This window comes from Lagenorhynchus albirostris, chromosome 20 (genome assembly GCF_949774975.1).
Source record: "Lagenorhynchus albirostris chromosome 20, mLagAlb1.1, whole genome shotgun sequence".
Classification (NCBI taxonomy): Eukaryota; Metazoa; Chordata; class Mammalia; order Artiodactyla; family Delphinidae; genus Lagenorhynchus; species Lagenorhynchus albirostris.
The window spans coordinates 27199750-27227358 of NC_083114.1; the positions used below are offsets into that span (position 1 = coordinate 27199750).

The 27609-nt window shown below is 41.3% G+C and overlaps 1 protein-coding gene and 1 pseudogene across 1 annotated transcript; both read right to left on the bottom strand.

Moving 5' to 3' along the window:
- Positions 1-6033: 6033 nt before the first annotated feature.
- Positions 6034-6315, bottom strand: SMIM36 (small integral membrane protein 36). Its single transcript, XM_060133322.1, has one exon. It carries the CDS (start codon positions 6313-6315, stop codon positions 6034-6036), a length of 282 nt encoding a protein of 93 aa, XP_059989305.1.
- A 12214-nt stretch (positions 6316-18529) lies between these two features.
- Positions 18530-19594, bottom strand: LOC132511892 (growth hormone-inducible transmembrane protein-like; annotated as a pseudogene).
- Between the last annotated feature and the right edge of the window lie 8015 nt (positions 19595-27609).

Here is a 27609-nt window from a genome sequence, read left to right on the forward strand (position 1 = left end):
TGACTGTGATCTAATCTGATTGGATTCTTTCATGAGACATGTTTATACAAATCACCTGATAAACAGTGATTTCTAAAAAAAAATAAAACCCAGAAGGGGCAAATGAGAGAAAATGAATGTAGAGTATAAGAGGCAGAAGAGATTTAGGTTAAATTTAGGGAGACTTTCTTGTTGCCATTTAAGAAACCAATCGTTTCCTTATCTGGACCTTCTGATTTTCCTCCTGAGTATCTGTCTAATGACTGTTACATTGAAATTTTTCTCCAAAATTCTATCACAAGTTTTTCTCCCTCACCTAATGGCAAGCAACTTGTCACTGATAAATTTCCATGGTAAGAATGTCCTTATCAGTTCTGACAAACAGTTCAGATTCCAAATTCCACTGCCACGTTTCTTCTGCACGCTTGTTGGCCAATTTTTTTTTTTTTTTTTTTTTTTTTTTTTTTTTTTGCGATACGCGGGCCTCTCACTGTTGAGGCCTCTCCCGTTGCGGAGCACAGGCTCCGGACACGCAGGATCAGCGGCCATGGCTCACGTGCCCAGCCGCTCCGCGGCATGTGGGACTCTTCCCGGACCAGGACACGAACCCGTGTCCCCTGCATCGGCAGGCGGACTCCCAACCACTGCGCCACCAGGGAAGCCCCTTGTTGGCCAATTTTAAGCACACGCCACCCCAGCCCTTGGAGCAACAGGCTTTTCTCTCCCTTGGTCCCCTTCATCCTAACCAAGTCCTCATTCTTCTAGTATCTCCTAAGTCTTGAATGTCTTTCAACCTCAGATTGCAGCTGAGGCCACCAGGCTGTAGATATGCCAAACAGAGAACCAGCAGATCCAGCATATGGCTGATGTTTAATTAAATAACAGTCAAGTACAGAGAAACTTCGAACAAAAAATAAGCATGTGCAGACAACTTCTCACTATCTTGGGAGGATGTGAAATAGCTGAGATCTTTCTTAATCTTAGTGTTACAAAACCCTTATCTGGAACACTGACAGCCCAAGTGTTCTTTTACTTTGTATATTTCAACCACTACCGTTCTCAGGGAAGATGAAGTAATGAGAAAAGGGCTATCCTTGGTACTCTTGAGCAACGCTGGACTGTGCCCTCTAGTTCTCAGGGGCTTTTGCCCTCATCAAGGGGTTTGTGTTATCGGTGCTTCCTGAAAGTAAAGGCAGTGAGAGGTAGATTGCAAAAGTGTACACTCAGCAGGCCCAATCGCTCTGCTACTCTGCATAGATTCTGGGCTGCCATGGAAATATAGGCAAACTCAGGGCTGAGTCAGGATCCCAGGGCTCTGCTAACCCTATTCTGTCCCCTAAAAGTTCAGACAAGACAATCTGAAACTCCCTTGTCTCTAAAATAAGAATAAATGTTCCTCCCCCTACAAATTTTCTGGCAGATTAAATGATGTGTCTGGCACTCACTAAGTGGCTTCTGAAGTATCTATGGGATATCTGGAGGGACTTGGATTCTTTAAGGCTAGTTCTGAGGCTTTTTATTTTTTTGGCTTCAACCCAGTAGGTTTACACTTGGACTCCATAACATCTTTTCTTTGTGACTGGCCCCTTCCTCCTCTTTATAGAGCTTATTCCTCTCAATTATCCTTTACATTCTATTTAGGAAAACCACAAGCATGGTTTCTTCCTCAAGACATTTCTCCTGTATTCTACCCTCCTTAAAAACACAACAAATTGTTACTCTGCTTGTGCATGTCTCTTTCCCAGGTAACTCTGATAAAGCTTAGCTTTCTAGCTTCTGCCCAAGGCCCCAACTCAGTATGGTGTCACATCCAAAAGAATCATGTCACTGACTCCAAAGGGCCTTAAAATGTTAAGCGTCCCATTATATGTAGTAAAATTATCTTTAGGCACTGTATGAGTTTGCTAATCCTATCCTAACAATTTACCACAAACTAAGTGGCTTAAACAACAGGAATTTATTGTCACACGGTTCTGGAGGTACAAAGTTTGAGATCAAGGTGTTGGCAGGGTCATGTTCCCTCCAAAGGCACTAGGGTAGGATCTGTTCCAGACCTCTCTCTTCCCTTCTGATAGTTCCTTGGCAAGTGGTAGAATAACTCTAGTCTTCACAGACATTCTCCTGTGTGTATGTCTGTGTCCAGATTCCCCTTTTTCATAAGGACACCAGTCATATTGGATTAGGGCTCCACCCTCCTCCACTATGACCTCACCTTAGCTAATTATACTGGTACTGATCCTATTTTGAAACAGGATCACATTCTGAAGTACTGGGGGTAAAGACTTCAACATATGTCTTCAACCCATCACAGATGCTTCCCCCTATTTCCCAATTCCTGCTGTGTGTGGCAGCTCTCCAACCTCATCTTCCTTCTCCTCAGTGGTCCCATAAATGAGCCTGAATCTGCAGGAGCAGTCTTTGCCGCTGAGTGGCAAGATGCCCTACATTACTTTCACCTTATCTGTTGGTATTATAATAATAGTGGCTTTCGTTGTGTTGAAATCATACCATATGCCAGATATTTTACATATATAATTCTAAACCTCATCGACAACGTTGTATTTAAGTTGGGCAAAAGGCTTAGGCAGTTAAGTGATGCATAAAAGGCTCAACAGCAGGTAGAGACAGAGGGTCTTGAGCTTGGCATTTCTGGCACCAAGCCCTGCCTTAGGCCATTCCATCTTGGTGTCTTTTGGAATATCGGAAGATAATGTTCTGGCCAAATTATCACAATTTATTTTTTCTTTGCTAGAAATCTGAAAAAACTGTTATATGATTTAACAGCTTTTTCTTGAGCAGTCTCCCAGGTATGCACTTCTAGCATGGGAGAGAGAAAAAGAGGAATAAACATGGGTTTGCTACTGCCCTTGAATGGCTGATAAACATAGAGAGCAGAGGCAACATACCTACAACTGAGCTCAGATGCTGCCTCCTGCATGGACCTGCTGTGGACCTGCACAAGCTCTAGTGCATTCCTGAGCCTCCATTTTCTTATCTTTAAGCTGCTTTTAATTGTGTCTGTCTCATAGGGGAGGGGGAGGGTGAAAAAAAGGCATCTGGCATGTAGAGATTCCTGACAAACCTACATTCTCTCCCTCCCTTCCCTGGCCTTGGAAGAGTTCTGTTTATGTCCTTCCCACAACTATCATCCAAATTAGGCCAAAATATTGCATTTGCTTTGATAAAAATTGTGCATGATGGGAGAATAATGAATTAAAAGAAGGTGGAATAAGGGAGTCCTAATCCCAAAAGGAAACAAAAATAATGCTGTAGTATTTGACTGTAAAAGGAGCTCCTTGGTTCTAGCTGGCACCCGCTTCACCAGGCTTTGAGACATTGGTTACAATTTCATAGCTGTGCAACTAATAATTCCATTGGGAATTAAAGCTTTATTTAAAAAATAAGAAATAAATCACAAAGTTTTAAACTACAAACAGGTAAGAGATAACGTTTACCTGAAAGAGGACTGGAGGACAAATAGGAAAAAGGGAATAACAGGATCTTTTTGTCAGTTTTGAAGCCAAAGGCTCTTGGGAAAATCACTCTTCTTTCTGGGCTAGTTTCCTTGTTGGTAAAATTCTTAAAGATACTTCTAGTTCTTATAAGATTCTAAGTGTACGTGCTATACAGAAAAGATTGTTTTAAAAGCTGAGAAGCTGGTTCCTGTTGGAGAACACAACTCCAGATGAACCACAAGTCAAAGGAACCGCAGGCTTGGAAAAGCTTAATGCCCTTTATTCCAACATCCACCCTAGAGCCTTTTTAGTTTCCTTCTTTCCTTCTTTTTTCTGACTTTATTTCTGTTCCCTTTTCTGTCGTTGTTGTTAGTTTAACTATTTGGTTTTTTGTTCTTCTCGTTCTCCTTCTTTCTCTTAGAATTTATTTTTCTTTTCTTCCATTTCTGTTAATTTTTCTTCTTCAATTGACCACAATATGGAATTGAAATATAATTGAAACTATTTGTTTATCTAAAAATTATCAATGAATGATTATATAATCTTAACTTTAAAATTAGATGAGATAAACATTTTCTATTTCTCTCTCTCAAAAAGCTATGATTACAATTATTATTGTTGTCAACACTTTTCTTGTGGTCCTTGGATTTTTTTCTTCACTGATATGTTTTTTTATCCACTAATTTATATGTATTCCCATGATGGGGAAGTAAATAAGGTTAGTCCAGGTGAAGTTCACACTAGGCAAAGTGCAGGTTCTTAGAAGCTGCCTGTTAATTTACTCTATTTTCCCATTAATTTTATATTTTCACTATTAAGGTAAGGATGGCTCCTTGACCATAAAAGAAAAAAATTTCTCTGAAAGATTCTCAATATAATTTTCAAATCACATATGTAAGAGAAAATATGATTTTCTGATAAAATATAAAGAAAAATTTTTAAATATTAAAAATCTGAAAACAAAATTACTGGGATTTTGTTTGTTTTTGTTATACTACTCAACAATCCAATGTCAAAACAGTGCCCATTGCTGAAGCTGGCAGGGCAGGCTGGGCCAGTACCTCCTCTTCAAGTTTTCTATAAGCTAAAATGAAACTTAATTTCTCACTTTTTCTTCCAAGTTTTGGAAGCCATCAGACTGTCACAGTCAGTGAACGCTACAATTTCTGCTTCCAAGCTTTGTCTATATTATCTCTTCTGTCTAAAATGCCATCTCCTGTCCTACTTCCAAGCCCCCAACACATTTTTGTCCTTCTAGAAAATAGTTGCTTATCTTTCAAGACAAATCATCTCATCTTTGAAGCCTGAGTCTAAGATGAAATTGTTTATTCAACATTATGCAAATGTTTCTTGAGCCCCTTCTTAGTGCTAGGCACCCATGTCTCTGCAGACTCCTGCACTCTAGGTAGACTTCTAGCACAGAATCTGCAATGCCTTCTTGTCCTTCATCCTCTGAGTCATTCCTGACTCCTCCTCTTCCTGTTAGGCAGCAAAGACCGAAGAGAGGGTCATGACGCACTCATTTCTTTGTATTTCCAACAGGGCCTGATTAGAAGAAGGGGTTTAGTATATCACCAAGTGAACATGTAAGTTGCTCTGAGCTCAGAGCAGGGAGGATTAATAAAAAACATACATACACAATGGAGATACTAATTCAAAATTGTGAAAATAAATGAATGAGCAGAAAAACAAATTTATAGCTAGTAACAGCAAAGAAAGGGAACAGGAAGACAGCAAGTAGCGCTGGGGGGAGTGAAACACCAAGCCATGGGACCTCAGTAACTTTGCGTTGGACCAGGTCAGATTTGAGGACTGGAGATTAAATTTCTTGATGAGAAATATGAAAGGGAATAATATTAATATTCATCATAACAGCTAACCCTACGTGCCAAGTACTGTCTCAGGTGTTTTCAGTGAACTCACTAATTTAAATACTCCAAACAGCCTGGAGGTCCTCCCACTAGTCCTGAGGCACAAACAAATGGCTCTGGTCACACAGCCAGTAAGTGAAGGAGACAGGGTCTGAACCCAGGCTCCAAGCTTTGTCAGTAAACCACCATGCTCTACAGTTACGGTGTTCACCATATTGACTCACAGTGAGGAATGAATGTGAAGAGATGGTACCTATAGAAATAATAAAAATCTTAAGTCTGGAAAAGTTCAGTGGTTGCCTTGAAAAGAAAGGATTTGCTAAGTATAGGATAGATTTGAGCTAGTCTCATTCCTCACCACACACACACACACACACACACACACACACACATACCATTGCACTCTCTTCTTTCAACCCTTTCTCAAATGTCAATCTCTCCTAGAAGTTGCAAGGAGAGCTTCATCAGGAATGTACTTGTAACCAGCTTCACTAAGCAATAGTATTGCTGAGATTTTGCATCTGGAGACCTTGACCAAAGGTCGCCGTGGGCTTCTTACCTTAAACAGTTGCTTCACCCTCAAGGAGGATGACAAGAAAGCAGAAAGGAAGGCAGAGCTCCTACTTACATAGCCAAGCAGGACCTATGTGCCGAGAGAATTGTAGCCATGTGGGGAAAGTTTTGTCCAGAATGTCTAGTGCTCTCTCCCCAGTATCCTTCAGCCAGTCTCACACCATTGTGCTTTTCTTCCCTAGTGGAGCACGATTCCCAAAATGAAGGCCAGGGCCCCTTGCCCAGTGGGCCCGCGGAACACTTTGCTGCATTACCACCAGGTGGATGGAGGACTGAGCGTCCAGGGTGGCCTCAGGAGCATACTCCTTACTGGGGTCCTTGCCTCGGCAGTCATACAGCACGCAGGAGATGAGGAAAACCAGGAGCAAGATGACGTAGCTCGCAACTAGGATGATCAGGTTCAAGGTGACAGGGTCAATCTCCAGGTAAAATTCCATCGCATCCCTCACGGTTGGGAAGTGGGTCTAGAGAAAGGCAGTGGGGCCAGTTTGTTGGTTGCTGGAAGCAAACCCTGGCTCGATGGAATAGCTACATTGGCTCTGCAATAAAAATACATTAATCCTCACTGCTTCAGGAGACCTCACAGATTAAAGCTGCCTGGTTTAATAACTTAAGCTCTTCTGTTAATACTGCAGCCACCAAAGCACAGAAACTGTCTCATCAACTCACCTATACAGAGAGAGAAAGAGAAAAAGAGACATGGTTCATGTTACCAAAGTGTGGTATGTAAGCAGGAGGTCCATATAATTCAATGCCCAAACACGGAGTTTTGGTGAACAAGAGTAAGTGCTGTTAATAAGCACACTGTTAAACACTGGATTGTCCTGGAAAAATTGTGAAGTATGGTCACCCTTTATATAAGGGAAGTTTATTTATTTCATTTTATTTTTTAAATTAAATACAATATTTTATTAGTTTCAGGTGTACGACATAGTGATTGAATATTTTTATAGATTATACTCCATTTAAAGTTTTATAAAATATTTACTATATTCCCTGTGCTGTACAATATATCTGTGTATCTTATTCTTTTTATATATAATAGTTTGTACCTCTTAATGCCCTACTCATGCCTTGCCCTCCCCCCACTGGTAGAGTTTGTTTTCTGTATCTGTGAGTCTGTTTTTGTTTTGTTATATTGATTTGATTTTTTTTTTTTTTTTGGATTCCACATATAAGTGATAATATACAGTATTTGTTTTCCTCTGACTTATTTCACTAAGCATAATACTCTTCAGGTCCATCTGTGTTGTTGCAAATGACAAAATTTCAGTCTTTTTTATGGTCAATATGTAAATATGTGTATATACACCACATCTTCTTTATCCATTCATCTGTTGCTGGACACTTAGGTTGCTTCCATATCTTGGCTATTATAAATAATGCTGCTATGAACGTTGGGGTGCATATATCTTTTCAAATTAGTGTTTTCATTTTCTTTGGATATATACACAGGAGTAGAATTTCTGGGTCATGTGGTAATTCTATTTTTAGTTTTTTTGAAGAATCTCCATAGTCTTTTCCAATGGCTGCACCAGTTTACATCCCCACCAATGGTGCACAAGGGTTCACTTTTCTCCACATCCTTGCTAATGTTTATTTGTGGTCTTTTTGATGATAGCCATTCTGACCTGTATGAGATGCTGTCTCATTGTGGTTTTGATTTGTGGTTTCCCTGATGATTAGCAATGTTGAGCATCTTTTCGCGTGCCTGTTGGCCATCTGTATGTCTTCTTTGAAAAAATGTCTATTCAAGTCTTCTGCCCATTTTTTAATCAGGTGGTTTGTTTTTTTATATTGAGTTGTATGAGCTGTTTATATATTTTGGACATTAACTCTTTTTTTTTTTTTTTTTTTTTTTGCTGTATGCGGACCTCTCACTGTTGTGGCCTCTCCCGTTGCGGAGCACAGGCTCCGGACGCGCAGGCTCAGCGGCCATGGCTCACGGGCCCAGCCGCTCCGCGGCATGTGGGATCTTCCCAGACCAGGGCACGAACCCGTGTCCCCTGTATCGGCAGGCGGACTCTCAACCACTGCGCCACCAGGGAAGCCCTGGACATTACTTCTTTATCAGATATCCTTTGCAAATATTTTTTCCCATTCAGTAGGTTGTCTTTTTGTTTTGCTGATGGTTTCCTTTATTATGCAAATCTTTTAATTAGGTCCCATTTGTTTATTTTTGCTTTTGTTTCCTTCTCTAGCTAAGGGAGGTTTGGGGGTTTTATTTTTCTATTTTATTTATTTATTTATCTTTGACTGCGTTGGGTCTTCATTGCTGCACGTGGGCTTTCTCTACTTGTGGTGAGTGGGGGCTACTCTTCGTTGCGGTGCGCGGGCTTCTCATTGTGGTGGCTTCTCTTGCTGCGGAGCACCGGCTCTAGGCACGTGGGCTTCAATAGTTGCAGCACGTGGGCTCAGTAGTTGTGGCTCACGGGTTCTAGAGCGCAGGCTCAGGCTTAGTTGCTCCGTGGCATGTGGGATCTTCCTGGATCAGGGCACGAACCCGTGTCCCCTGCATTGGCAGGCAGATTCCTAACGACTGCACCACCGGGCAAGCCCTCTAAGGGAGATTTTAATGCCAAGTATCCATCTTTGGAGTGATTTGGGCTTTGGGAATGGGTGTGTTTCTTTAATAAGAGGAACATGCACAGCGCCTGACATTTTCACCCTTTCTGCCTTTGTTGGTTTTTTTCATTCATTAATTCAAAAATACTTCTTGAGCACCTCCTGTGTTCTAGGTACTGTGCCAAACAATAAAAAGATAGAAGCATTTAGTCTAGCAGGGGAGACAGACATTAAACAAATAATAGCACAAGTAGGAATAAATTTATAAAGACAAGGAGAGGGTGATAGGAGAGTGTGTCCCAAGGTGGGTCAGAGAAAGCTTCCATGAGAAAGAGGTATTTAACCTATGACCTGAATGATAGTCAAAATTTAGCCGGGTTAGGACAGAAGGGGAAGACTTTTCAAGCCACAGAGAAGGGCATTCGTGAGAGGTCTGAGCAGAAAGAAGCCTGGAAAACTAGAGGAATTGAAACAAGGGCAGTGGACTGTAGTATAGAGAAAGAATGGGGAGCATAACATGAGAGCGGTGGGCAGGAGTCAAATTGCAAAAGGATGTGCTAACCCTGCTCAGGGCTTTAGAGTTGATGCTGGATGTATGGGCGCCACTGGATCAGTTAATGCCGGGGTAGGGACAAGACAGATTGCACTTTAAAGAGATCACCTTGGCTGTTGTGTGGATGCAGGAAGATAAGCAAATTGAAAAGAAGATCAGATAAAAATACAGCTATCCCTTGATTTATAATCATCTTCCTGCCTCAGTGGTAGTCTGTCCCAATAGTCCTGTAGAGGGCCAACCTCACGGGCATGGGATCTGGGCAGTTGCACAGGGCCACTTGCTCAGAAGGGCCACACACTTAGTTTAATGTCCTGCCGTCTCCATCTTCAATTTTTTAATAATTTTAAATTTTGTACTGGGCTTACAAATTATGCATCTGCCCTTGGTCTCAGGGTCTCATGTGTGTGTGTGTGTGTGTATATATATATATATATATATATGTTATTTATTTATATTTTGGCTGCACCACACAGCATGCAGGATCTTAGTTCCCTGACCAGGGATCGAACCCATGCCCCCTGCAGTGGAAGTACGGAGTCTTAACCACTGGACCACTGGGGAAGTCCTTCACGTATACGTTTTTGACCAGACAGGGCCATTTCTCCAAGAGCTAATGGGATTCTTTTGATACTCCTGGTTAAAGGTCAAAGGTCCCAGAGGTCTGCTAGTTTCTTGTGGCTGTTAAGCTTTAATGGCCTAGCTTCCCGTCTAGTCCTTGATGCCTTCCCTGGGAACATGAGGGTTCAGGGTTGCTGTAAAAGGCATTCTTATTGATGTGGAGACCTTTTTCAAATAAAATATTCCATGAATCTGTGGTTCTGGACTAAGCTGTGGAATTATATTTAGAAAGATGAATGGTTCTCAAACACTGTAGGTGTAGAGCCAGGCTCGTTGGAATCAACTGGGCTTCTTAGGAATACAGATTCCCAGATCAATGCCAGATCTATTGAATTAGAATCTTTGGGGCTGGAGTCTGCAACTCTGCATCAGTAACAATCTTCATGGATAATTTTGATATGCAGCCAGGATGGGGAATCATGGCCACAGATATGTGAAAGAAGGGTGTGTAGAAAATGGGTCACCAGAGCAGTGGTGTCACTAAGAGATGTCATAGGAGGCATTCAACACAGACATCACACCAGTCCAACAGGCTCAGATAGTTCATTTTGTCAAGAGAAAGTCCTTTTCCTGGTTGCAATTCACATTTACCAAGCTGATAGGAGACTGATGTTTAAAACAGAATACCGATTTATTGTTACAGCAAAACGTACACCTGTCACAAATGTTGGAAGGTCTTATGCTGGAATGACCACAGCTTTTTCTCCCTGGAGGCAGATCTAAAGACAAAGTCCATTTATAATAGAAAGTTTCTTCATGAGCACCGAATCTCAGCAAGTGGAGTTGCCAGGTGCTTCTGTAAGTCACATCAGTGCTCCCAGATTACAGCAAGGTTTTAAAAGGCAGCAGTATGTACCAGGTGGTTATTACTCTCTGCAGAGAGCGTTTTTGTCTTTGTATCTACCAGTGCCCAAAGGTCATTTCAAATCCAGCCTTGTGGAGGCTTTGCTTCCTTCCAATGTGTTAGGTGAAATGCTGGCTACCTGGTTTGTTAAATTAACCCTGGGGGTGGCTGCCTTGTTCATACTGCTGCTCAACGTTTCCAAAGCACCTTGCCTTCATTCCTGATCTTTAAAGAACTTTCCTCTTGTGCCATCTAGTGGCCAAAGCAGAGACTGCTAACTAAAGAAAAAAACTGGCAAAGGCAAGCTGGGAGGGCGCTTTGTAATCAGCAGCAGAGGGTGACAGAGGTAATACTAAGAAGCTACAGCGCAAAACAACCCCTTGACATAGTCCGGACATAGTCTTTCCTTCACTAATTTACAAACATGTATTGTGCACTTACCATGTGGCAGCCTGCTCGGTGCTTTGGAGCTTGACGATGTGATAAATGCTGAAGCTACGCTGAGTGCCTGACGATAGGTAAAGAGCACTAATGAACAGCAGGAGCATCAGGAATGAGGAAATCTAAGCTCAGAGAGGCAATGGGATTCTAATTAGCTCATTCTTATTCCCTTTCTCCCCGTCACCCTTCCACCTCTCTCCTCCTGCTTGAAATATAAATCAAATATCTACATAGAATACCCTGTGCTATGTGCTCTGGGGCATTTGAAACCTAATCAGATAGATATTCCTTGGGCTCTCATTTGTGTACACACTTATTCACAGTCTAGTCCATTTTGTCTACTGACCTGAGACGTCACCTAATGCCAGATAAATATGTGCTCCATGTAAATGCATTTCCAGGCAACTAGAGTTTATTTCTTAAAACTCCAAAATATTTTTGAATTTTAATTATGCTGCATAGGAGTTTATCTCTGACATTACACACTGCCTTGCTTCTTCAATAAAATACAGCATCCAAAAAACCTTAGTGTAGTTTTAATTTTCAATAACTTTGGAGGTAAAAATGTCACAAACTTACAAAAGAATCATTGGAAGTCTAATTATTTTACAGTAGAGGACATAGAAGCTCAGGACAGTGATTTGCTTAGAGCCAAGCAGATGGTAAATGATAGAAATAAGACTTTAAGCAAAGTATTGAATTCTAATCTAGTGCTTTTTCTCTGGAGCTATTGACTAGGTAGAGAGGAAGATGAACGAGGTCTAGATGTGATAGATGTTAGAAAAGCAAGAATGGCAATCATCATAAAAACCAAATGCTAGCCATCTATATTTTCAAGTCTACCTGACCTAAAAATTTGCACTCAGAGAACATAACTACCTCCAACCCATGGCCCCTCTCAACTTCGCAGTCAGAATCTAGTATGTGGCTCACTTGGGACCTTCTGGAAAAATACTTCCATGTATTATCACAGAACAACTTCAAGATATTTTTTCCACCTGAACTAGGTTGAATAGAGTCTCCCTCCAAATTCATATCCTCTTAGAAACTCAGAATGTGACCTTCTTTGGAAATAAGGTCTTTGCAAATGTAATTAGTTAAGATGAGGTCATGGTAGATAAGGGTGGGCCTTAAATCCAATGACTGGTGTCCTTATAAGGAGGATATATGAAGACACAGAGATACACAGAGAGGAGAAGGCCATGTGAAGATGGAGACAGAGATTGGGGTGAGGCAGCTACAAACCAAGGGATGCCAAGGATTGCTGGCAACCACCAGAAGCTAGGAGAAAGGTACGGGACAGATTCTCCCTCAGAGACTCTAGAAGGAACCCACCCTGCTAACACTCTGATTTCAGACTTCCAGTCTCCACAACTGTGAGAGGATAAATTTCTGTTGCTTTAAGTGGCCCAGTTTGCGGTATTTTTGTTACAACAGTACTAGAAAATGAATATACCATCTCTCTAATGCTTAGATAAAACTAGGCATGGCTTGGAGCAAACTGGGAGATAAACAAAGCTCTACTTTGGATATACCTACCTCTACTTCCTTTGGGTACTTGCCCTTCTAGCTCTGGTTTTGGTTCCTGGCTCCTTTGCTAAGTATGGCTCCATGAAGAAAATGCCTGAGATGAAAGAAAATTCCTGTATGTGAAATTTGTTTCCATAAAAAATAAACACAAGTTTAAAAATAGCAACTGCTTGGCAGCCCATGATATAGCCTTTTATATCTTCCCAATAAAATTCCTTGGAAGATACAGAAAAATATAAAGACCTACAAAAGAAATAAAAAAGCAGTGTGACAGGGGGTAGTATTTTAAAGGTGTTTAAAGATTGTTTCTTCCCTGTCCCCTTCCCAAGAATTATTTGAACCCATTTCTCTTCCCCTTCATCATCCAGGGTTTCTAAAGGTAGTGACTCCCAGGAGATATACATCCTGAAAGAGTCAGATTCATCATTCTTGAGTTCTTTTGTAGACTTCTGTAAATTTACACTAAAGTCCATAGGCTTAGAGCCAGGCATTGTGGGGAGAGCAAAGACCATTTTTAAAATTACAAAATATTGGCTTTGTGTATCAAGAGACTAAGAACCTAGAATTTACACCTCAGGCCAAAATATAGGAAAGAGAAAGTAAAGAATGTGAGCAACTTTTCTACTTTTAAGGCAATAAAGAGTTGAAAGGGGGATTCCAAGGGGAGGTAACAAGAGAGTAGATGTTAGTGTGCCCCTGTGAAGGCCCTTCCCTTCCCCCAAACCATCTTTCGGTGGAGAGACTATAGACTCACGCAGATAGAATTCCAAAGCTGAAAGTCTTGGGATCTGATTGCATAGTATGTCTCTGGGAGATTGTCAGATTCTTGGAGAGGCCACATGCCCTATATGACACTGAGTAGCAGCATGCTGGAATAGTAGAGAACAATTTCCAAAAAAGGTGGCTAACTGGACAAGCCAGGGCTACCTTACAATTGAAGGCATATCAGGATGGTGCAAGGAAAATAGCCAAGAGTTTCCAAGACCCACAAATACGGTTAAGGTGGAAGAGTTGAGAGATGTTCAGTTGAAGTGTTCAGAGTTTTACCAGAGAGCACAGAGTGAGCAGACTGCCAGCTGTGTGAATGGAGGCTTGGACAGGAGCAGTGAAGTAGCTGGTGCAGAGACTGATGCCCAAGAACCGATTGGACAAGCCACATGTCAGTGGGGGACATTGAAGACAAATGAAAATATGTAGACCACATGTTCCTTCTCCAAAGCTGAGACCTGAGACCCCTGGAACTTAGATGATTCCCAGAAAGGATGTGGGAGGAAGGTGACAAGGGAGAATCCAGAACTTGAATAAGGATTTACTTCCCCAAAGATGAAGCTTTAAACAAGAAGTCGTTGAACTACTTTTTATTGGCAAGATTGGATTTTTATCATTGGCAGATGTGGAGGCTTCTGAATTAATTTATCTTTCTAACAGAGAAATGAAGGAAAATAGGTTTCGTATGCTTGAGTCATGCCTGTAAATTATACATGTATTAAAATAAGACTGAAAGACAACCCAATACAAGAATTTGAGAGACTCATGACATCAGGTAGATGGAGCTAGATTTAGCAGTATTTAAACAGTTTTCACTGCAGGGCATAATCAGGCCTTGCATTAATTAAATACAGAATGTTTAAGGATAGTTGGACATTTGTCCAACCAAACCCACCATCTGTCCCTGTATCACAGACCCAGGACACATAGAAACTTATTGCTGTCCTCCTATCCTCAACATCTTCAATCCAAGGGAAGTGAGTATAGAAGGAGGGGATGGTGGAGATGGTGGTGTCTTACATCATGGGCAGCTATTCCTCACAAGTTAAAGGTGTACAATGTGATGGTCTGACATATGTTATAGGTCAATTGTATCTCAGTAAAGCTGGAAAAAAGAAAATAATAAAAAATAAAAATAAAGAGAGCAAAAAAATAGGAGGAACCCTGAGAAAAGGCGCAATGGGCAGCAGAAAATTCCACCTCTGTAACAAAGCTGTAGTAGATTAATGCAGGGTCAGATCACAGAGGGCTTGGTAAGCTATACTAGAGAATTTGGATTTTATTCTAATTGCCACAGGAAGCTATCAGAGATATTTAAATAGAGTGACAGTGATCACACTTAATCTTGGAGAAACTCCCTATGTCTGATCTTCAGAGAATGAGTTACAGAGAGACAAGAGTTGGAGAAAAGAGATGGGTAAGGGAGACTGCTGCAATGGTGTAGGTGAGTTGTGATGATGGCATGGACTGGAGTGTTGATGAAGATGCTAAGAAGTGTCTTGGATTTGAGAAATATATGTTGCACTTGCTGAGGATTGGATGTAAGTCATGAGAGAAAGAGGATTTTGGCCTGAGCAACTGGGTATAGGGGGGTACCATATATGGGGTTATCACTTAGTGACATGCACATGGCTGATTTGGGGGGTGGATAAAGAGCTCTCCTTAGGATTATTTAAATTTGATATGCTGAGGAGGTAGCTGGATATCTGGGTCTTTATCTTAGTAGGAAGATCAGTGTTTCAGGTACAGATTTTGGAGTTAGCAATATAGAGGTAGCATTCATAATGACAGAACTGGACAAGATGAGATTGGGAGAAAGTGCCGATAGGGAAGAGACGAAAGGCTAAGGATGGGGTCCAGAGTATTCCAACATTTAGAGACTCAGCAGACAAGAAGGAGCCAACAAATGAAACAGAGGAGTGGCCAGTGAGGTAAAAGGTAAGCCAGGGGAGCATGGTATCAGGGAAACCCAGGGAAAAGTAGGTGTAAAAAAGGAAGTAGCTAACTGGGTTAAAAGCTGCTAAGTGATTGGGTAATATGAGAATAGGGAATTGACCATTGGTTTTGAGACCCTGATAAAAAATGAAGGAGTTTTTCATGAAGGTGGGTGGGGTGAGGGATGAAACCCAAAAAGGTAGGTTGAGAAAAGAAGGTAAGAAAATACAGACTGAGTGTAGATAATTTTGAGGGGTTTGGGTGTGAAAGACTGCAGAGAAATAAAGTAGCTGGAGGCCAGTGTGGGAGTGAAAGACAGGTGTTTGCTTTAAATTTTTTTTTTACATGAGTGATATTAAAGCATGTATGTGAGCCAATGGGAACAGTCCAGTTGTGAAAGGGCAGTTGATAACACAAGAGAAAAGGGAAAACTATAGGGTCAAATTCCTTGAGCAGGGATGAGATCCCATGTAAACATGGAAGAATGGGTCACAGCTAGGAGCTGGGACAATTATTCCGTCATATCAATAGAGAAGGAAAAGTGGGTTTTGAGTGGCTTTAGTGGTAGGAAGATGAGGTTAGTTTCATCTGATTCCTGAGTTTTGTTTTGTTTTTCACTCAGGAATGAGTCAAAGTCATCAGCAGAGATTGAGTGAGGAAATGTGTGGTCTGTTGAAAACAAGAAGTTCTGAAATATTTGTGCTGGAGAAAGAGAAAACAAATATCCTAGGGAAGTAGGGTAGGAGTGCTGGGCAGTGTTGAGTTGAGATTAGTCATCATGAATTTAAAGTAAGATGTTTAGCTCAGAGTAGGTAGATAGTTTGGTTAAGCAGATTGGAGGCTTAATCAGATGAAGAAACAAAGGGTAGGGCCAATAAGGGTGTTAGGAAGGAAATGATTCTCAAACTAGATCTAAGCTTCTAAGCTGGAGGTAAATGAGGACATACAGGGGCGGGGGGGGTGCAGTGTGGAGTAGTGATAAGTGGTAGGGTCAGTGCAATGGCGGCCCCTGTGTGGTCAAGAGACGACTGGGGCAGAGAATTGAGTCCATGAGCCAGGAGGGCTGGAGGTGGTGGATGGTAGGGGCATGACTGGAACTGTGATTTCAGAAGGTGTATGGTTATTGGTGATGATAAGATTTTGGGAGAACCATAAAAGTGTGGATGGCTGGAGTGGAGTGAAGGGCACATCCTCTCAACTGAATAGAAAAAATCTGCAGGAACAGAGGATTGTTGAAATTTCCAAGTAGGTTGAAAGAGTAAGAGTGAAGAGAATGAAGCCAGCTGAGCACTAAAGCCCTTGATGAGCGGGGAGTGGTCAGGAGATAGCCAGATCACAGTAAAAGGAAGAGGTGTCTGATGGTCAAGTCTGATAGATAAAGAGGAAAGATATGTTTAGAAGTAGCATTCAGGGTAACAAACCACCTACTTAAACTGCAGCTCTCAAGTATGTGGGTGTGTTAGTTTCTTGTAGCTGCTGTAACAAATTAATACAAACTCTGTGGCTTGAAACAACAGAAATTTATTCTCTCACAGTTCTAGAGGTCAGAAGTCCAAAGTCAGTATTACTGAGCCAAAATCAAGGTATTGGCAAGGCTGTGCTCCCTCTAGAGATTCTAGGGAGAATCCATTATTCCTTGTCTCTTTCATTTTTTTGGAGGTTCTTGGCACTCCTTGGCTTGTGTTTTACCTCTCTTCAATCTTCAAAGCCAGCATCTTCAAATCTCTCTCTGCTCTATCTTCACGTTGCCTTCTCCTCTATGTGTGTGTTAAATCTCTTTTTGCCTCACTCTTAGAAGTGTACATTTGATTGCATTTTGAACCGACCCAGATGATCCAGGATAATCTCCCCATCTCAAGGTCTTGAATTTAATGGCATCTGCAAGAACTGCCATATAAGGTAACATTCCAGGAATCGGAATGTGGATCTCTTCTTGGAAGGTCATTTTTCAACCTACCACATGGAGTATGGAAAAAAAAATCAGCTTTTATCTGAGAGAGCTGGTGTGGAACCAGAGTCTTCAGAATGGTCATTTTTCAATTAAAATAGTACTAATTGGTAATAGTGATAATTTTTACTTTTTTATTTTTTATCTGGCTGGGACCTTTATCATGTCAGAAATAAGCATTCTATGTGACTTGAGGCGGTAAGAATAATTATTTCTGGATTACTGTAATAAGTCTTTGTCAAAACACCAACTATCTCAATAATCATACACTTATTTCATTCATAAGAACTTCCAAAAATAACTCTTCTGTATCAAAAAACTTACAAATGGCACAAGAGAGTTAAATAATGATCTATGGAGGAGAGGAGGAAAATTCTGCTAAGGGAAGCTCTAATGAAGCATTTTCTCCATTATATTTTTGATTGATATAGTTCATGAAAAGACCTCACTTTGCCTTCCACTTTTTAGTGATTCCTCTGAGAGGGAATGCAAGAAACCAAATCTGAGGGGAAAAAACTGCTTTCATAATCTCAAGTGTCAACCACAAACAGGCTTTAAAGCTTGAAGAGATGAGAAAGGCAAGCATGTTTTCCTTTAAACATTTCAATAAATTTACAAAAATATTCAGCAATTATGAACATATTGTTTGTATACTTAAAAATGCAACAATTTCATGCTTTGAGTATTTTAAGGATATTTTGTTCTAGACGATTCAAAAGTAAGACTCACACGCACACATACTATATAACAGGAATTCTCCATATGATTGGCATTGTGGACTCTTCTAACAGTGTCAAACAATGGGAAGCCACACATGATCACATATGTACTGTAAGGACAGCCTTGACAATCACCTATGTCTTTGTTTTCTGCTCAGTGCTTCTGCTAAGTTCAGCAGATGTACAACCATGACTTGTTTCCAAATGTCCAACCCCCTTCACCGACTCACCACAATTACGTAAGTGCTAAGTTCTCAGCATTCAAAGAAAGGATGCAGGTGACCCTTTACTTCTCTCTGGTCCCTTTACCAAACCCCTACGTCGCTTGTGATATTACTTGTTAATAGTCCACCTTCAAAAAAAAAAAAAAAAAAAGGAGGTACACAAGTTTGCTAAGTTTCACCTAACCAAATAAATTTAAAATAGATAAAATACTTAACTTCCTGCAACACAAACCTTGGTTTTCACACTCATTAGAACATTTTAGAATTACTCAAACATGAGAATTGAAAATGTGAGTGCTATTTGGAAGAGAACTACTGAATTTATTCTCCAGAAGAAAAAGCAGACCTGAAGCATCACATTATTGGAGCACTTGAAACATGCTGACAAGTTCTTATCTTCTAAACGTCAATGAAAGCTGCTTGCACAAACCATTTAACAAATATCTGCCCTTACTAAACAAGCCAGATATCTCATGTATTAAGGAAGTCAGAAGCTGGTCACTTCACTTCTTTCTGTTGCCTCCAGTTGCTAGAATACTGGCAACTCACATAAATATGTATAATGTATCCATGTAGACTCCCAGCATTGAACTGATGGGATCACATTTTAACTCCATACACTGGTACTCTTCTGCATGCTTGATTACTTTCTGTGGGTCATACAGAAGATACATGCTGAAAAGAACTAATCCACCCTAAATTGCCACTGAGTACAGAGTGGCACCAGCCACAGTGGTAGGTGGAAGAAACATAGATCTCAGTGAGGGCAAAAAGACGAGACCCAGGCCCATGCTCAGTGGTGTTCCCATGTTCAGAAACTTCTCGCTGGGCACACACATGGCCACGGTGGAGAGGCGTCCCACAATGCCAGCCGTGTACCATGCATCTCTGATGAGAAGAGGCCCCCCGATATCATCAGAGGAGCCACCACTGCACACATCACACCAGAAAGTAATAAGCAAGCAAGATGTTTTGGGCCTGGGCTCCTGTCATATGATATCGACTATACCAGCATTCCAGCTCCAATCATGGCTGCATGACAACTGGTGCAATCAAAGGTTGCACCAGTTGTCACCCGAGAGCCTCTCATCACCAAGTTCATGAGAGCAGGAGTTCTGCTCACTGCCAGGGCAGACAAAGCTGTTAAACCAATACTTCCTTCTAAGTACATATAGGTGGAATGAATTCTACCCTTCACATACTGAGGCCAAATTATAGCCTCTTCAATAGCGCCAATCTCATTAGACATTTCCAAGCCACAGTAGCACAGAACACCAAAACAGACAGCAGCCCCTCTAGCAATAAAACATCTCATCTGATCAATTTTAAATATCTTTTCCAATGATGGTTCCAGAGCTGCCTCTTTTGAGTCCTTGGCCAGTTTTCCCATGCCAGACCCCAAGTCCTGTCTTGGTGGCATATTCCCTGCTGGGTGTGAAGAGCCATCGATTCTTCGTGATGGAATTCTTCACAACAGGGGAGGCCTTGGTGAAAGCTGGGAGGAAAACTCTGGAAGGTAGTGTCCAGAGACACACAAGTCTTGTGGCCAGTATGGTGGTGCACCTGGTTTACCAAGCAGATCTGAAATGCGCAGTTCGCGTTCCGGGCGGCGAAAGACAACCAGGCGCACTTCCCGTGCCCTCCGCCTGCCTCTTACTCGATAATTTTTACTTAATAAAAATTGTGTTGAGCTAAATTCTCAGACTATATGAACAGAAATCAGGGAAGGAAAAGATGAGTAGAACTACGCTAAAGTCTTCATCTTAAATAGGAAAAACTCAAGAAACAACTTCTTAACGTCAGCAATTGGAGAACAATTTTGCAGCTTGCTTTCAAAAGTATTGACAAGAACTGTTGCACCATGCCAGTCACCCACTTTTAGGGTTAGCAAATTTTATCACTTTCCTGGTCTGCCTTCCTCTCTTCTGCTGTCTTTTCCTTTTCTGGTTAGAAGTGTTTCACATGCATGATGACATTTTATATTTCTTTATCCGAATATGATACCATCTGGAGGCATTCTGCATTCCTTTTGGCTTTGGACTTTTTATAACCTGTGATCAGAATATAGATGGTTAAAGATGCCTACTTTATCCAGTTTCCTATGTAGGATTTATGTAATGTTAGTGCTCATTTATTTTGATATGGAGATTGAACTTGGGAGTCTATGCATGGATTTAAGCTGTACACTTAGCTCCAGGATACAGAGAAAGCTCAATGCAACTGAAACCTTGATAGTGCTGATTGGCAGGATGCCAAAGGCAATCTAGAGGGAGTTATGAGCACCAGATGGAATAACAGAAATTCCTGGTTGTTCTACATTCGAAACATCAAGAATCTAAACCTTTCTTACTAACTTCACTGCTTCTACTTTACTGTTACTGACAATTGTAACTAGTTGACCTACTCACTCACCCTTCCCCACTCCCTCACCCAGTCTATTCTCAACACAATAATCTGAGTGGAGCCTTTAAAAACAAATCAGACCATGCTCAAAACCTTCTAGTGAGATATATGCACTCTTGATACTATGTATAAAATAGATAACTAATGAGAACATACTGTATAGCACAGGGAACTCTACTTAATGCACTGTGGTGACCTAAATGGGAAGGAAATCCAAAAAAGAAGGGATGTATGTGTATGTATAACTGATTCATTTTACTGTACAGTAGAAACTAACACAACACTGTAAAGCAACTATACTCCAATAAAAATTAATTAAAAAAAACCTTCTAGTGACTTCTCATTTCACTCCAGCAAAAGCCAACATCCCTACAATGACAGCAAGGCACCACACAGGGGACCTGACCTACCTCTCCTCTCATTTCCAAACACTTCCTCCCTCACCTGTTCTGCTCCAGCCACATTGATGTTTCTAGTCACTCCCAGCTCAGGATCTTAGCTCTTGATGTTCTGTCGGCCTGAAATGTTCCTCCTCCAGTTATCCGCATGGCGTGTTCCCTGACTTCCTCAAGTCACTGCTAAAATGTGACCCTAGGAGAGGGGCTTCCCATGACCCCTCCTTATAAGGTAGTCAGTCATCCCCCTGCCCAGGGTGCTCCCCTTCTCCCTTATTCTTCTTTCGTTTTCTCCATGGCACTTGTTCACATCTGACTCACTCCAAGTGCTGCCATGTATTTTGTTAGATTATGGCACCCCTATTAGAATGCAAGCTTCACCAGGGCAGGCCAGTTGTTCCGTGTATGGCTGGATCCAGGCACACTGCCCAGAATATGGCACAGGAAGCACTGAGTATGTATCTGGGGATGGTCACCACAAGTACACCTCTTGACTTTCTTGGTAAAGTCTCAGACTCTTTATTATGAGATAATGGTCATGAAAAGAGACCTCCGTGACAGGGGACTGGAGAAAATATTATAATGAGGAGAAAGATCCTAGCTGAGTGTTGTGGGTTGAATTGACTGTGTCCCCCCAAATTCATATGATGAAACCCCAACCCCCAGTACTTCAGAATGTGACTGTGTTTGGAGAAAGGGTCCTTAGAGAGGTGATTAAACGAAAATGAGGTCATGAGGGTGGGCCCTCATCCAATATGGCTGTTGTGTTTATAAGAGGAAATTTGGACACATGGGGAGACACCAGGGATGTGCACACAGGGGAAAGGCCATGTGAGGACTCAGTAAGAAGGCGGCCATCTGTAAGCCAAGGAGAGAGGCCTCAGGAGAAGCCAAACCTGCCAAGCCCTTGGTCTTGAACTTCTAGCCTCCAGTTGTGAGAAGAAAAATTCTGTGGTTTAAATCACTCAGTCTGTGGTATTGTTATGGCAACCCTAGCAAATGAATATACCTAACTTCAGGGAAAACTGATATTTTGAGTTGGACTTACAAATGCCTGGGTCTACTTGTATATATGAAGCCAAATGGAAACAAGCTCATTAAAGGTTTCTAAAGGCACAGTGGTTCTAGAGAGTTCATGATTACTGAGAAAGAAAGGTGTCCTACCAGTAGCAATTGTATAGAGCTAGGTTGACTTCAATCCTAGAATAATGAAGGCTCCCCTTAGGGGCAGACCACGACTATCATTGTCATCACCATTGATACCAATGCTGCCCTACCATGTGCCAGGTCCTCTTCCAATGATTCCCATGCGTGCATGGAGTCATCCAATACTCACAATAGCTCTGTGAAAGTTTATCACCTCATTTTACAGATGAGAAAACTGAGAGACAGGTTGACAAAGTTGCCCAAGGTCATATATATATATATATATATATATATATATATATATATATTTTTTTTTTTTTTTTTTTTTTTTTTTTTTTTTGCGGTACGCGGGCCTCTCACTGCTGTGGCCTCTCCCGTTGCGGAGCACAGGCTCAGGACGCGCAGGCGCAGTGGCCATGGCTCACGGGCCCAGCCGCTCCGCGGCACGTGGGATCTTCCCGGAACGGGGCGCGAACCCGTGTCCCCTGCATCGGCAGGCAGACTCTCAACCACTGCGCCACCAGGGAAGCCCGGTCATATGTTTTAAGTGGCAGAGCCAAGGTTTGAATTAGGCAGTGTCTCTGGAGCCCGTGCTTTTAACTCCTGCACTCCACCTCCTTTTATATATCTTCCCCTGCCTGCAAAAGGCTTTTTCCTGCACATTTAGATTTGCTAGTCACTGGCCTACAAGGACAAGTTCTTAGCTTAGCCTTCTATTAGCACAAACCTATATTTCCAGCTTTATTTTTATTATTCTCATACATTTAGAAAAATTGTATCATCTTGTCTATCAACTTTTCCTTGCTCTCCTCCCCCTCCCCCATATCCCTGCTTTCTTGATCTTTGCCTTTTTTTTTTTTTCCCCCTTAGGTCATTCTAGTTTCCTACAGTGCCTTCTGTCCTCATTCTTACCTATTATCCTTATCTAGAATCTACTCTTGAAGACCAAATCCAAACCTTACCTCCCCCATAAGATCTTACATTAACTCTCCCTTCTGAAAATTTCATTGTACCCACAACTAATTTGAGAATTAATCACATACTTTTTAAATGAAATTTTTCTATCTTTGGCTCAATATTCTGTATATTCTGTATATATTCTGTATATATTCTGTATATTCTGTATATATTCTTAAGGCTTTACTTTTCACCAGTTTTATGTCTCATCTTCAAAATAGGTTTAATTCATTGAGGGCAGGGATAAAATATCTACTCCATATGATACTTTGAACATAACGAAAATAGAAGTTTATTGATGTTCTTTGATTTGGAAAAACAGTCAAAACAGAAGAAGGAAATAATAAATGTGGTCATTCTAGTTAACAGCTAGCACCATGCTGAATGCATTATATACACTAGCTCATTTATTCCCTACAATATATAAGTACTATCTATAAGTAATATCATTATCACTATTTTATAGATGAGGGAAATATGTATCTTAGAGGTACTATGTAGTTTGTCCAAAGTGACACAACTTGTAAATGTTAGTGCTAGCATTTAGAAGTGTTGTGATGGATTAAAATGAGGGATTTATAATAATGAGGGATACAAATAGCATGAGTTACCAGAAGGGAGAACACAAATTGACCTCCAAAGTTCTGGTAGCCACAGCCTAGAACTTTGTTGTTCACCAAATTCTGTGTTCTTCTTGGGCATGCAGCTGGACCACTGCAGTTAGATGTGGATTTATGCCTGAGCTCTAGCCAGTGGGACTTGAGCACAAAGGATGGAAGCCATCTCTGGTCTTGTCTCTTCCAGGACTGGACAAGGATGCTGCTGCTTTGACCCTGCAGAATGGCAGAGCCACAAGATGGAAGAAACCTGGGCCCCTGAATCACCATGTGGGGCACTCGCTTCTGAGAGGGGACATCACCTTAAGACTGTGACATGAGCAAGAAAAGAGCTTATTGGAGGGGCCTACTTGTTACTGCAGCCTCATTTACCTAACTGCTACATTCTAGTAATTGTCAAGGCAGTCAGAGAGCTCTCAACCCTCCTGGCACTGAACCAAGTATTTGCTGAGGAGTGTGAAAGCCATCTTATAACACCTTTCACTCATCAGTTAGCAGCCTCTATTTCACAGGTAGTGGGGTGATACCAGTAGTGCTTGTTCAATCAGCGGTGGCCTATGATCTATTGTGACACAAACAGTTTTAGGTAAAATGAAACAAACTGAAAAATGATACCTCTTATGGTTATGAGGAGTAGACATTTCCTATCCAACCCTAAATTAGAAATTCCCTGATCCAGGCACACCAGGTTCTAAGGTTTCTGTATTTAAATGACCCAAATACAACAAATACTTTATAGAACAATTGAGAATTTATAAGGCTCCATAAAAATTCAAATTACAGTACTTCTTGTTACCTTTGTCAGTAGTTCAAACATAAAGACTTTTGAAAATATGTGGAGGATTGATACAATTTATGAAAAACATTTAGATGAGTGACAGAGTCAGACATTTCTGTTACAATGATGAGCTGGAGGGAGGCAGTTTTGGCCAGTTACAATCTCTCCCTCTCTCTCTCTCTCTCTCTCTCTCTCTCTCTCTCTCTCTCTCTCTCTCTCTCTATATATATATATATATATATATATATATATATATATATATATAAATATAATTTTCCCCCTTTTTCATTCATCAAGCACCTATCTGATGTCAAGAGCTGCCCTCTGTTAAGCATTTCTAGGCATTTCACCCATTTCATCACCCAGCTCTGTGGGACTCAGGAGAGCAGGGCTCTCTTCTGGGTATGGACTCAACCTTGATTCAAGCCTTGGAAGGAACTTGAGAATTTCATGTCCACTCTCTCCCTCTCACACTCCTTTCTTCTTTTCTCTCTTCTCATTATCTAACAGTTTATTGATTCTCAGGCCCAGGGCCAGATTCTAGATTGGCGTCATTTTCTTCCTCAGGGCAGGCGGCTGCAGTCTCCCTCCATGACAGTAGAGGGCGCCACAAGACCACAACCCCGTGTAAATCGGGTTTATGGTCCAATTTTCCTTCTCACATGGAGCAGGAAATGGACAAGTGGTTTTTGGATGATAATGGAGTTTTCTCATTTTCCATTTCTTTATAACACAAGTGACATTTTTTGACAGCAGCTGAGAAAATAGACTAATTTTCCCCACATGACCTCTCGTAGTTTGCATCAATGTCCCTTCTCTCCCCTCTTCATACTCTGTCTTCTCAATTTACAGAAACTGTTTCTGCTTCATGATGCACTTGCTAGATTATCTGTGGGGCATGTCCCAGACACCACAAATTTCAAGGATCCCTTCTCTACTCACCTGAGTTGGCTGGCTCACTTCAGCTCATTGTATTGAAAGCCTGAAAAATGAAATCATTTGTGAAGAAGCTATCCTCTGGATCTCGTAATAAACTCAACGTGTCTTTTGGTTGATGTATAATTTGGCAGATTCGTAGATTAAAATGGTGGTGGGAGTGTGTTGCAGGGATGGATTGGGATTCTGCTGCATTTACATTATGTACCGTCTCCAGTAGGCTTTTTATTGCCATAAAACATGAGAGGCAGAGAAAAGGAAAATTGTCTGGGCCATTATCTCTGGTGCTGTGGAAAATTCAGAGACCAAAGCTGTCACAGCCAGAAATGACATTTTTCTGCTGGTGGGGATTCTCTGGTTTATTCAGAGCCATCAACTCCTGTGAATATGGTCCAAGTACAAACATTTTGTATTTGGCTAGGATGCAATGAGCCGTATTTTTCCAGAACACAGGGAATGTCAGAGAAAGGAGAGACGAAGGTCATTTAGTGCAGTTCACTAACTTTGTAAACAGCTCAGAGGCCTAAGGGCACTCAGCCTGTTGGATCTCAATTCTCCTCAGTCTGTGGTTCTTTCTCCCACATCTTGTCTTATTGTTGACTAAGGTAACCTGTCAGGGAAATTGTATTTTCTTAGATTTGCCTGAGGATGAAGGCAGGCAATTCTTATTTCTTATTTCTTATTTTTATTGGAGTATAGTTGATTTACAATGTTGTGTTAATTTCTGCTGTACAGTAAAGTGATTCAGTTATACATATATATAATTCTTAAAAATATTCTTTTCCATTATGATTTATCATAGGATATTGAATATAGTTCTCTGAGCTATACAGTAAGACCTTGTTTATCCATGCTATATATAATAGCTTACATCTGCTAACTTCAACCTCCCACTCCATCCCTCCCCAACCCTCTCCCCCTTGGCAACCACCAGTCTGTTCTCTATGTCTGTGGGTCTGTTTCTGTTTTGCAGATAGGTTCATTGGCGCCATATTTTAGATTCCACATATAAGTGATATCATATGGTATTTGTCTTTCTGACTTACTTCACTTAGTATGATAATCTCTAGTTGTATCTATGTTGGTACAAATGGCATAATTTCATTCTTTTTAATGGCTGAGTAGTATTCCACTGTATATATATACCACATCTTTATCCATTCATCTGTCGATGGACATTTAGGTTGTTTCCATGTCTTGGCTATTGTGAATAGTGCTGCTGTGAACATAGGGTGCATGTATCTTTTTGAATTATAGTTTTGCATGGATATATGCCCAGGAGTGGGATTGCTGGATCATATGGTAATTCTATTTTTAGTTTTCTGAGGAACCTCCATAGTGTTTTCCATAGTGACTGCACCAACTTACATTTCTACCAACAGTGTAGAAGGATTCCCTTTTCTCCACACCCTCTCCAGCACTAGTTATCTGTAGACTTTTTAAAGATGGCCATTCTGACCCACGTGAGGTGGTACCTCATTGCAGTTTTGATTTATATTTCTCTAATAATTAGTGATGTTGAGCATCTTTTCATGTGCCTATTGGCCATCTGTATATATCTTCTTTGGAAAATGTCTATGTAGGTCTTATGCTCATTTTTCAATTGGGTTGTTTGTTATTTTGTTATTGAATTGTAGCTACAGGCTGACGGCATTTTCTCCCCCCAGGCCGCCTCAGCATCACACTGAGATGTCGTCCCTGAGCCTGTGGTTCCTCTAGTGGGAAAAGAGAGCCCGAGGGGACATCCAGACTCCACACCTCAGGTGTTGTGGGTCACTTCTTGGGAGCCCCCATGGGGACTGCAGGGACTCTGTGGGGCTTGACCACAGGGAATCTGCGACAGAGAAGGGGGAGGGACTTGCAAGAACCAGCACTGGGGTCTTGGCAGACCCAGTCCCTACCTGCAGAGACAAAGTCTAGCCCCAACCAGCAACTCTGCCTGTCTGCAGAACCAAATCGGCAGCACAGTCTGATCAGGGAAGCATAGTCTGGCCCCCTGCTGAGTGTAGTTCCGGAATGTTATTCAGTGCTAAAGAGAAATGAGCTATCAAGCCATAAAAAGACAGGGAAGAACCTTAAGTGCATGTTACTAAGTGAAAGAAGCCGATCTGAAAATTCTACATATGATATGATTTCGACTATATGACATTCTGGAAAAGGCAAAACTATGGAGAGAGTTAAAAGGTCAGTCATTACTAGGGGTGGGGTTTGGGGGAGGAGTGAATAGGCAGAACACAGAGGATTTTTAGGGCAGTGAAAATACTCTTTATGATATTATAATGATGACTACATGGCATTATATATTCATCTAAACCTATAGAATGTATAACACCAAGAGTGAACTCTAAGGT